This window comes from Triturus cristatus, chromosome 4_2 (assembly GCF_964204655.1).
Source record: "Triturus cristatus chromosome 4_2, aTriCri1.1, whole genome shotgun sequence".
NCBI classification, from domain to species: domain Eukaryota; kingdom Metazoa; phylum Chordata; class Amphibia; order Caudata; family Salamandridae; genus Triturus; species Triturus cristatus.
The window spans coordinates 638,329,027-638,341,323 of NC_140586.1; the positions used below are offsets into that span (position 1 = coordinate 638,329,027).

Consider the following 12,297-nt stretch of genomic DNA (forward strand, 5'->3'; position numbering starts at 1 on the left):
GGGTTATCGGTCTGTTGTAATGTACCTCTGAGCAAGTACACACTCGCATATACTGAGACCCTTTAATTTAAATATTAATGAGCAAGCCTGAATAGAAATCCATGAAAAATATTTCAGTATAAGCATATGTAAACTCACTGATTTTAAATGGCATTTTTACATACTTAGAAGGAAAACACATGCACTCACAGCCCGCCCCTTAAACCAACCCTCCTTTCTAGAAACTATGTCTAGATTTCTTGCAAAGGCACACACTACAGTTCGTAGTGTATGAAAAAAATTGACAGAATATCTTAATGACTAATGCCATGTTTTTCTTAAAAAATATTTTAATATGTTTCCAAGATTTGCAGACAAGAATTAGGCAGGGATATTTGAGGAAATACCAACAGTGCAAAACGATGCTTCAAAAAGACTTATAAAATCTGATTCGTAACCACTGTTCATTTAAATGCTAATTCGACTTTAATAGAAAGATGTGCAAAGCATTTATAAATAGGTTACTGAATTCTTTAAAACCCAGGCGAACTTTTCAGAAAGCACTTCATGAAACAAGACATGTTTGACACGGAGTAACCATGATTAAGTTGGATAAAATGCAGATTATCAAGAAGAAAGCAGTGGCTTTGTACTTGTGAACCAGCTAAACTCATTTTAAAGTGTATTAAATACTGAATGTTTCACTAAAATACCAAAGCTATAACAACAGAAATTCAAATAGTACTAGTAGTGCAATGACTTAAGTTCGGGTGGCTTCATTTTGAACAATGACAAACCACATATTGCGTACAACACATGTAAACAAAATGCTAGTTACAATTAAATATTCATAAGCGATAGGCAAGAATTGCATTGCTGTAGAAATTAATGGAATGTGTACAGTCTTCTTTCAATTTTAATTTCTTAGAATACATGAAAAGGCAACTTTTTATAGTCAAGCAACATTTCTAAAACATGTACCATGCTCTAGTCTGCAAAGAAACCTGAGAATGTTTTATTAAAATAAGTTCCTATAAAATGTGCCTGTAAGCAGACGAACACCTCACAAAATGCATTAAAATAAATTCAAAATATACTTATCTGACTACAAGTTGCAAAAGGTTTAAAAACACTAAACAATCTTGTTTAAGAAACATTTTCAAAAGACCATCTTTGATATAAGGCTACCATACTTTGGATCTTAAAAAGAGGACCAGAAAACATATAAATAGAATGTTCATAAAGCAATGCTACTTTGGTAGATCAATGAAAGATTTATCACAGGATGAAGAAAGAGGAAGTAGTTATTCTTAACTACTTTAAAAACAAAAAATTAACATTGCTGAGTGAAAATGTCAATTCCAGAGTTTCATTATTTTGGTATGAAATCACAAAAATGAAGATGCATCATGGAGGAAAATGTGGACCAAAATAACAGCAGGTTTAGACACTTTTCGATCACCTAATCTTTTTACTTTGATTGGCACTTAAAACCAAAACAAAGAAGTAAACGTGTAGCTATGTTTCAGGGGTACTACTGTCTGAACTAATGGGAATGAGTAAGAATCAGGAAGCAATATCCAGAAGCTGTAATGTATAAAAAACTACATTAATAACATTTTCTGCGACAATATACAATTTGGATCCAGTAAATTAAATTCTGCCCTTTGCCAGGGTCTAAATAGCTTTTAACTATCAACATTGATATTATGTACTAGAGGACATATAAATTCGGGAAAGAACAGGTATCAGCAAAGTTAGCCCTCAGCATATGAGCCATATACCACCATACTGCAATTTCACCCCCTTATATGTTTGCACGCACACACGTTTATGTCTCTTCTGTGTGATTCCACTAAGATTAAAATATAGGGCAACCACATTCGTTAATTCCTTTATTCTACGCTGCCTAGTGGCTGCACTAGCCTCAGTATTCCATACAGGATGTTAAAACGTGTCACTGATTTACATTGGTGTACAGAATTTTGCTATATCTGTAAGTTATTATGAGCAAGCTCTATGTGTTTCAATATTGCCCAAGTCATTAGCAAGGCTAGAATCTACAGCTTACACAAACATATCACAATGATTAGACTGAACTTTTGAGTTATTAATGTTCTTTTTAGGTACTGTGCACACTTTTCTTGCCAAGTATATTTAACTTATGATGTATATGAATGTTACTATTAATTAACCCATAATATCCAAATTTCAGTTTGTAAAATAGGGGCCAATAGCTACCACTGTGATCCAACCATTCAAACAAATTATACTCTACCATTTATGTTAAGAAAGGGACAGCTGAAATCCATGATGTTTTGTATACAAGTGTAAAGTTGAAAAATAACTGACACTCAACCAATTTTAAACTCAAATACAAACAAAGTGGTAAGAGTGATGCTTAGTTGCACTGTACTAATTTTCATCACATCTTTGAGCAAAGAACAACAAGAAATATGGTTGGCAGATGATTGAAAAAAATACAAAAAGCAAAGAAACACTGACAACGTTCCCAAAGAGGATTGTTTGTAATGACAAAAATGGTTTTCAATGATAAATTGGCAGAATGTCCTCCTATAATGAAAAGCTTACCAAATATACAAGTTAAGAAAAACAATTATACAGGCTTTGTTTTAAGAAAGGATTGCTGAATCAAGACAAAGTACTGTAAAAAAATCTTTCAAAGGCTACAAAGAAATCTGGAAAAATACTGAATGTATTTCTTAAGCCCAGATAGGAATATGGAAAGACATCATTGATGTCAACAATTTACATATACAAACCTGACTTGGTTTATTTCTTTAAATTCTATATATAAAAATGAGGCCAATATAACTTTCAGGATTCATGGGATTTCCTTAATTTTACACTAAATCTATATGAGAAGCAAATGTACAGAAAGGTCATTACTATACAAGAATTAAACAGAATGCTACACTGATTAAATAAACATTCATACATAAAGGAAGCCTAAACAAACTGCAATGTTTAAAAGAATGTCATGGTTTACATCTTCGGAACCCTACCATTAGAATGGGAATGCGGTCAAAATAAATAGTCTTTCTATATGCAGCTTTTGATTCAAGAACACTACCACTCACTTGTTGCACAAATACCTTTAACAACTAAAACCTGTACACAAAGTTTGACAAATGTAAAGTCACTGATTAGTGTTAAGGTCGCCCATCAACCCTGAAAATTTTCAAATTTCCCAGAATCTCTCCATGGAATAAAAAGTCATTTAAAGTTCAGCCATCTAAAGTATCTAATTCTTCACATGTTCTGTGTGAAATTGCTCCTTGGAAAAACTCCAGAGAGTTTGCGCTTCCTTTACCATTGCTGTCAATTCTTGGTCTCTTTGCAGATCTGTCATTTGACTTTTCAAAATCATTTTCATTTCTTGTATTTAGATGGATTTTTTTGTGGTTACTAGTATTTCCACTGTCATGGCCATTGGTGTTGGCATTAAGATGTTCCTTTTTACCACAAGTAGGGCCATTTGAATGTAATCCTTCCATGTTTATTTCATCTTTATTCGACAATTCCAGCAGACCATTGGAAGAGAGACCTAAAACATGAAAAATCACTTTGGAAATTAGTACAAATATTCAGATGAAAATACATATCTAAAATAAATATAAGCCACTAACATACAATTCTAAAGGAAGGTTGAAAGTTGCAAAAAGAGTTGAAACACAAAAAACTACGCCTTGCATATGCTACATTGCATTACATTAGGGAAATGAAACCAAAATGTTTTAATTCTGTATAATTGTATTTACACGAATCCGGATTACTGGTTACAAATCTTTTAAACTACCAACCTATCTCACTCTTGAACCGTCCTTTAAATAGTCACTGGCCTCCAACTATTAGCACAGAACTTCCCCCCATTTTAACAGTATTTCAATTTGTGGGCATAAGACTACCCTCCATTTGTCCTAAATTCCATTCCCATTCCTGCCAAACTATGGTCTGATCTTTATTCTAATACATATATGCTCCTCATCATAGATATAAGTACACTTTTAGTCATTTGAGACCGCTGCTTTTATACAGCTAGTGCAGTCCTTGTAGAAGTCGGCACAAGGCAGAGATTCACTTTAGGAGAAGTGTGGTCAAAGGGCAGACCGAGTGTTATGAAATGTACATCAGGAGATACATAGGTGGAGATAGTATGGAGCTTTAGCTCTTCGCACATAGCAGAAGGTCTCACGTCTAGTCATTTCCTTTCTGCCTTTTCAGGTCTCAAGTTTGGCGATGATGCTTCTGCTGTGGGTGTTGCAAGATCCAGTAGAAATCCTAATCTTGGTAACCAGGTATAATAAAGTGCATGAACTGACTGCCTCGTCAATGACAGCTGGTCTTCAACACGGTGCAGAGGGAGCAAATGGAGTTCCCTGAATGTAGGTGTGATTCTATGGTACTTTATAAGACCTTTAATCTGACAGGCAACAGTATGGAGGACGTTCCTCCAGAAGGTCAGGTGTGTCTCAAGGGTACCAACCAGCAATCTGTTACCTCTGTTTAATAAAGATAGGATCAGTGTTTGCAAAACATTTCAAAGTTTCATGAAAGGTCTTTATTTGGTGCATCAGACATTATTAGTGACATGTTATTTGAGTGCTGAGGTAGAGGTTAGCCTTTATGGTGAAATCTAAGTACTTAACACTGATGAGAAGTCATCCAGTGATGATGTCCATATTTAATGCAGAACGTCAAACTTGTGCTTGCCTTTGCTTGCTATCACTGGTGACTAACAATCTCATTTAGTTTACATTAGATACAAATATAAATGCTTATCAGATATTCAGAATAATTAGAAAAAGAGATAGGTGCTAAAGGAGAACAGAGCGATGATACATTAGGAATAGAAGCAGAAAAAAGACATTGTGACCAGCTTGATTCAGGCTCACTGCTCCAGCTATAGAAATGTATTGGTGTTGATGCCTAGAAAGAGCTAAGCATGTCCAGAATAGCTTAATACTTTGATCCAATATTGGGACAGAAACACAAAGAGAATATCTGTGACATCTTTGGAGTGAGAACCAGAGTGCAGAGGATAGATATGTGGCTTTGTGCCGGGGGCAAACCCACCTCAATACATCAGTCCTTGGTTGACACTCAGGAAAAGGATGGAGAGCCAACAAGCATGATGTGGGGAGTTGACTGATCCTCAGGGATTATAGCAGGGTTACTACTTGGCTGGGGCTGTAGGAAGCAGGTCAGAGGGTGAGGTGTGGGTCGCCTGTCAGATGTGACATTCGTGCTTGAATTGTGGCAATGCGATCCTCCAGAACCGAATCTGTTGCCTAGAGGAGACCTTCAAGTAAACTGGAATGGTTTTAACACACTGGTAGAGCTTGACATCCCTGCCTGTCAGTAAGAGACCAAGGGGCCCCATGTGCAGGTTGAAGATCACCGGGGAGAGGAAGAAAACAAGTTACTTACCTGTAACTACAGTTATCCAGTATTGGTATCTTTCATAGATTCACATGCCTGAATCATTCCCCGTCGCCGAGGCGGGAGTCCCCGGTAAATAAAAAAGTAGTGCCAAAATGCTAGTAGCAGTAGTAGGCCCAAAGAAAAGGCCCAAAGCCTGTATCTTAGCAGCCTATCTACCTCATTATGCAAAAAGAACCAAGAATTTGGTAACAACCAATCAGACACCAGCACCCTTCTAGAACCCTCTCAGCAGAGCCAGTTCTCCTCAGATTTTCGTAGCACAAGTGGGAAGTGAACGTCCCAAATTATATAGAACTGACTCTACGGGGAGGAGGGTGGGTGCATGTGAATCTATGAAAGATACCAATACTGGATAACTGTAGTTACAGGTAAGTAACTTGTTTTCTTATCCAGTATTGGGGTATCTTTCATAGATTCACATGCCTGAATCAGAATAGCGAGCAGTATACCAAGTATACAGTCGTTTGCGGATGGCGGGAGACTAGTGCTGATACTCCCTAATTGCATCCACAGCTTGTAACAAGAGGTATAAGAAAAGATCTTAAAATTCAAAATATGCCATCTATAAAGAGAAAAGCATGTTAACATGAAAGCAAATCATCATTGTAACACATTGCATTGTTATATTAAAGATATCAACATCTTACATATTAAAATATGAAAAAAGGGTACCTGAAGGTATCTCAAAGAAACAGATGTCGTAGTACAGCTTGTCCAACTGCTGCATCATCACGATGCGTAGATTGGAGGCAGTAATGTCTGGTAAACGTGTGGACATTTTTCCATGTCGCAGCACGGCAGATATTTTCTAGAGTCACACCAGCAAACAATGCTGTAGACGCTGCTACTGTCCTCGTGGAATGGGCCTTGGGTTTCCTCAACAGAGGCCTGTGAGCCTTGTCATGGCAGAAAAGTATTGTAGATGCTATCCATCTGGCAATGGTGGATTTTGTAACCGCCTTTCCCAGAGTAGTTTGGCCATAAGCCACGAATAATTGATCAGACTTTCTGAGGTTCTTTGTTTTCAGAAGATAGAATTTAAGACATCTCTTGATATCGAGAGAATGTAAGGCTTGTTCCACTGGGGTGGATGGATTAGGAAAGAAAGTCTTTAACGTCACTGGTTCATTAAGATGAAATTGTGAAGGCACCTTAGGTATAAACGTTGGATTAGTTCGGAGGTGCACGTAGTCTTGAGTGAAGCGTAGAAAAGGTTCCTTTACAGTAAACGCCTGAATCTCACTCACTCTTCGAGCTGATGTTAAAGCCAGAAGTAAAGCAACCTTCCATGTAAGGAATTTTAGGTCAGCCTTGTGGATGGGCTCGAATGGATGCTTCATTAACTGTAATAGGACTGTGTTGAGTTCCCATTCCGGTGGCGGAAGTCTGACCGGAGGAAACTCTCGGAATAGTCCTTTCATAAACTGTTTAATTAAAGAGGATGAACAAAGAGAAGGGCCATGAGCACCCCTTCTGAATCTTGAAAGTGCAGCTAAGTGGACCTTGACTGAAGGGAAAGAAAGCCCAGATCTTGCCAGGTGTAACAAGTAAGGAAGGATCTTTTCTGCAGGGTCATCCACCGGGTGCACCTGGTTTGCTTCACACCAGCAGCAAAACCGTTTCCATTTTAGACGGTAAGTTTTTATCGTGCTCTGAGCTCGTGATTTTGTTAATATATCCCTACAGTCCTGAGGGATATCCAGGTCCTTAAACTCTAAGAAGTCAGGAGCCATGCGTGTAAATGTAGGGACTGAGGGTCCGGGTGGAGAACCTGACCCTTGTTCCTTGACAGCATTGTGGGCGTCGGGCGAAGACTGATCGGCTGGTCCTGTGATAGCAATAGGAGCTCCTGAAACCAGTATTGGCGTAGCCATCTGGGTGCAATCAAGATGAGACGACAGCCCTCCAACTTCATCTTGCGTATGACCCTCGGTATCAGGGGTATCGGGGGAAAAGCGTAAGCACAAATCCCTGACCATCGCATGGACAGGGCATTCCCCCTTGAGCCCTGTTGAGGGTATCTGCTGGCATAGAAGCGGCATTTCTTGTTCTCCTTCGTGGCGAACAAATCCAGCGGTGGTGTTCCCCAAGCTCTGAATATTCTGAGCACCTGAGCTTGCTCTAGCTCCCATTCGTGGCAATCTGATTGGGATCTGCTGAGCGTGTCCGCTAATGTATTGCAGAGACCTCTGACATGTTCTGCTCTGAGGGTTATGTTGTGGAGTGTGACCCATTCCCACAACTCCTGAGCTTCCGTGGACAAAGTTGCTGATCTTGTTCCTCCTTGTTTGTTCACGTAGAACATGCTGGTAGTATTGTCGGTTCGAATCAGAACCGAAGAACCTGCAATCCTTGGAAGGAAAGCCTGCAGAGACAGAAAAATTGCTCGCAATTCCAGACTGTTGATGTGTTTGTTTTTGTACTCTGGGGACCACTTCCCCTGTATCTGTAAATCTTGGAGATGACCTCCCCATCCTTCCATGGAAGCATCGGTAGTGAGGACAAAGTCTGGAATTTTCTGAATGAAAGTAAGTCCTTCTGATAAGTTGGGAACATGGGACCACCAACATAGAGCGCTCTTCATGCCTGAAGTGACTCTGATGATGTCGTCGAAGGTGCCCTTCACCTGCTGCCACTGAAGGTGTAACTCCTCCTGCAAGGGTCGCATGCGGAGCCGCGCCAGAGGAACGAGGTGTATTGCAGAGGAGCACATCCCTAGCAGCGACGCGAACATCCGGACAGAAACTGACTTTCTTTTGGAAATTCGGATTGCTAAGTTTTGAAGACGAACCTGCCGTTCGTGAGACAAGAATGCCTTGCAGCGGACGGTATCTAACAGCGCGCCCAAAAAAGGAAGGATCTGCCTTGGTTGTAATTGAGATTTGCTCCTGTTGATCGTAAGCCCCAGAGAATGGAACAGACGAAGAGATGTTGTCACAGCAGTCTTGACTGATCTTTCCGAAGGACCCTTTATTAGCCAATCGTCTAAATACGGAAAGACTTGGATTCCTTGGGAGCGCAACACTGCTGCCACTGGAGCTAGGCACTTCGTAAAGATCCTTGGGGCAGATTTTAACCCAAACGGGAGCACCTTGAACTGGTAATGGGCGCCAGCCACTGTGAAGCGAAGATACTTGCGATGCTTCGGATGTATTGGGATGTGAAAGTAAGCGTCTTCCATATCTAAGGAAGCTAGAAAATCTCCCTCGTTGAGGCAACCTAGAATTTCCGCCAGAGTGACCATGCGAAATCCCTGCTTCTTGAGGAATCTGTTCAGATTGCGAAGGTCTAAGATTGGGCGCCACTCCCCTGATTTCTTCTTGATGAGAAAAAAGCGGGAATAGAAACCTGTCCCCTTTTGAAGCGCAGGAACTTTCTCGATTGCGTTCTTGAGGAGCATTGTTAAAGCTTCCTTGAATAGTAAGTGAAGACGAGGGGGAGGGGGTCCCTTGGGTGGTTTGTTGGGTGGTTTGGTGACAAACTCTAAGGTATGACCGTTGTGAACCAGGTCCAGAACCCACTGGTCCGACGTAATTTCTTGCCACCTGGTCGCAAAAGTTGAAATTTTTGCACCCACAGGCAGGGGAAAAGGAGTGAAAGGCGCCCTGCAGAAATCATTGCTTCCGTGAGGTGTCTCTTCCCTGATTCTGCGATCTTTTTCGTCCGCCTTGACGAGAGAAACCAGATGTATTGGTCTGTCTGTAGGAAGACTGATATGATTGCCGATACTGAGGCTGGTACCTATTTTGTTGGGTATGATAACTTCCTCTGGAAGAGAATCCACGGCCCCTTGCTCCTCTGAAGGTACCTCTTTTGTATTGTAAGGAGCCCAACGATCTTGCAGTATCGGTATCCGTTTTAATTGCTTGGAGCGCATCATCTATGTGCTTTCCAAACAATGATTCGCCATCATAGGCCATGTCCAATATTTTTGTCTGGACCTCTGGTCTGAACGTGGTAGCTTTCAGCCAACCCTGGCGCCTAAGAACCGCAGCCCCAGCCAACTGGCGAAAGTTAGTATTCGCAATATCCAGTGCGCAGTCGATAGTCTCTGAGGCTGCACGCTCACCCTCCAACAAAATCTTTCGAGCGTCTTGCCTGTTATCCTCTGGGATGAGGTCGATAAAGCTTGCCATTTCTGACCACATCTGGCGGTCATAACGCCCAATTATCGCTAGGGAATTGGCTGCCCTGATGGAAGCAGCTGCCATAGTTGAAAAATTTTTCCCAATTAGATCCAGTCTGCGTCCTTCCCTATCCGGTGGTGTAGTGACCGGTGCTGCCGGATTCTTAGACTTTTGTTGGGCTGCCTGAGATATAACAGAGTCTGGACGCGGTTGACCAGTGAGACAAGAGGGACTGTCGGCTGGAGCACGGTATTTTTTGTCAATCCGTGGAAGCACCGCTGGTACTGATGCCGGGTTTTTCATGATTTTAACCCCTTCTTTCCAAATATAGTCAATGATAGGGATAGCTCTCGTAACCTTCCTTGACTCCTCCTTAAAATCATGCAGAAAACAGTCAGACTGCTCAATGGTAACCGGCAAGTTGAACCTGGTCGCAGCTCGCTGCATAAGGTTATGGAACCCCCCTATTTCTTCTGGAGGCGAATCAGATGGTAGAGGGGTAGGTGGCGAAGGCATAGGGATTATATATGAATCCCAAGGGTCTGCTGGGTCTGGCAACTCGCCCTCTTCGTATTCCTCCTCCGAGGTTGTATCCTGATGCGGGTCCTGTGGAGGATCAGGCAGTTGAGGCATTGGGGCTGGACCCTCAGGCAGAGGCAATGGGTCCGGCTGCGGCGCAGTCTGTGGAACCTGTGGAACATTTGGCTGCGGTGGAAAACGCTGCTTATAATCTGCAAGCATGGCCTGTAGGTCTTGTATCAACGTAGGGGGCAGATGTGACATCTCATTCCTACGAGTTTGTGTGTAGCAGGGTCTATGGTGCGGAACGATTATGTCTTCCTGATAGTAATGCCCTTGATAATCCTCATCCTCATCGTCCTCCTGACATTTAATGTGCAGTTCCGAAGGGTGGCGAGCAACCCCAAAGGGCCCTTCGTCCTCGTCATCCACATAATCATCATCTTCAACATAAGTTTCCAGGAGATGCGAGGGAGTAAGCGGTGAAATGTCCTGCCTTTGAAAAGACTTTAGTTGAAAAGTCCTGGTGGAAACTGGAGTAGAAATCATCGTCGACGAGGTCGTCGTCGACGGGGCTGTGGTAGACGGGATCGTCGACGGGATCGTCGACGGTATCGTAGATGGTGCGCTCGTCGTCGACTGGCTCGTCGTCGACGGAGCCGTCGTCGACGGGCTTGACGTCGATGGTATCTTCGTCGACGAGCCCTTCGTCAACGGGCTCGACGTCGACGGGGTTTTCGTCGATGGAATCTTCGTCGACGAGCTCTTCGTCGACGGGCTCGACGTCAACGAGCTCTTCGTCGACGGGATCTTCGTCGACGATGGAATCTTCGTCGACGAGCTCTTCGTCGACGAGCTCGACGTCGACAGGCTTTTTAATGGCGGAATCGTCGACGGCGGTACTGCTGACTTCGTCGACGAGGACTTCGTCGACGACCCCTCGACGGTGGGCTTCTTTGAGAGGATAGTAACCTTCGTAGACATAATAGGTGAGGTAAGCGCCGTCGTCGTGAATGTTTGCGTCAATGAAGAAGCAGACGAGGTGACAGAAACTGAAGATTGAGAGTAAGCCAAAGATTTTGAAAGGCTTTTACTCACAGTTTGCTTGACTGTAGATTCCTGAGGAGAGTGCGCATCAGAAGTAGAATGATGCGATTTCTGACGCTTCTTCCCATCGCTGGAAGAGCTGTCCTGCGATCTAGCTCTCTTGCTAGAAGTAGAGGCTTTGTCATCCTCCTCAGCCGAAGAGGATTTAAGCCACAAAAGCACTCTCGCCTCCCTATCCCTGAGAGTTTTTGTAGGGAAGGTGCGGCAAATCTTGCAATCTTTTGCCTCATGTTTAGGGTAGAGGCAGTAGATGCAGTCTACATGTTGATCATCAACATGGACTCTCTTCTTGGTGCAGGTCCTGCAGGACTTAAATAAAGCCTTCTTGTCTGACATGCTGAAGCAAGTTGAAAGAAAACTGAGAGGCACTAAGGGAAACTCCCTTCCACACGACGTGCGGTGAAAATCTGAGGAGAACTGGCTCTGCTGAGAGGGTTCTAGAAGGGTGCTGGTGTCTGATTGGTTGTTACCAAATTCTTGGTTCTTTTTGCATAATGAGGTAGATAGGCTGCTAAGATACAGGCTTTGGGCCTTTTCTTTGGGCCTACTACTGCTACTAGCATTTTGGCACTACTTTTTTATTTACCGGGGACTCCCGCCTCGGCGACGGGGAATGATTCAGGCATGTGAATCTATGAAAGATACCCCAATACTGGATAAGATGTTGTGGTGATTGCCACAAGAGAATGAGAAGGGCTTGGTCATGGCGTAACAGATATAGATGCGGGGAGGGAGGGTGAGGGGAGTAGGGGATCAACCTGTTCATCATCTGCAGCCTGGTCCAGCGCAAACCACAGATTCCTTCTCTTCATTTCTATAATTAAGTCATAGAGAAGATAAATGGCCTGAGAGTTAAATGAAGTAAGGGAGATAGGAGTGAGGCCGAAGGACTAAGAGTAATATTTATTAACTTGTGTTTACTTTGGTCCCACGTATCGCTTTCCCTTACATACTGGAGAAGACTATCCAAGAGTGAAAACAAAATAACTTGTAATGGCAGTTTTCATTTAACAAACTGGCTGAACCAAAATACATTCCTTAACAGATCTTTACCAAACTGGGTGCTAAATGTAACGTCTATGTTGAACACACCTTTGTT

General features: G+C 42.4%; 1 protein-coding gene across 12 annotated transcripts in view; it reads right to left on the reverse strand.

The window, feature by feature from the left end:
- Window positions 1–311: 311 nt before the first annotated feature.
- Window positions 312–12,297, reverse strand: part of MIER1 (MIER1 transcriptional regulator) — a 472,995-nt gene continuing 461,009 nt past the window's right edge. For all 12 annotated transcript variants that reach the window (XM_085602332.1, XM_085602330.1, XM_085602336.1 and 9 more), the window contains one exon: window positions 312–3,547. In XM_085602332.1, the coding sequence (XP_085458458.1) occupies window positions 3,228–3,547 (320 nt within the window). In that variant the 3' untranslated portion in view covers window positions 312–3,227. The remainder of the gene's footprint in view (window positions 3,548–12,297) is intronic.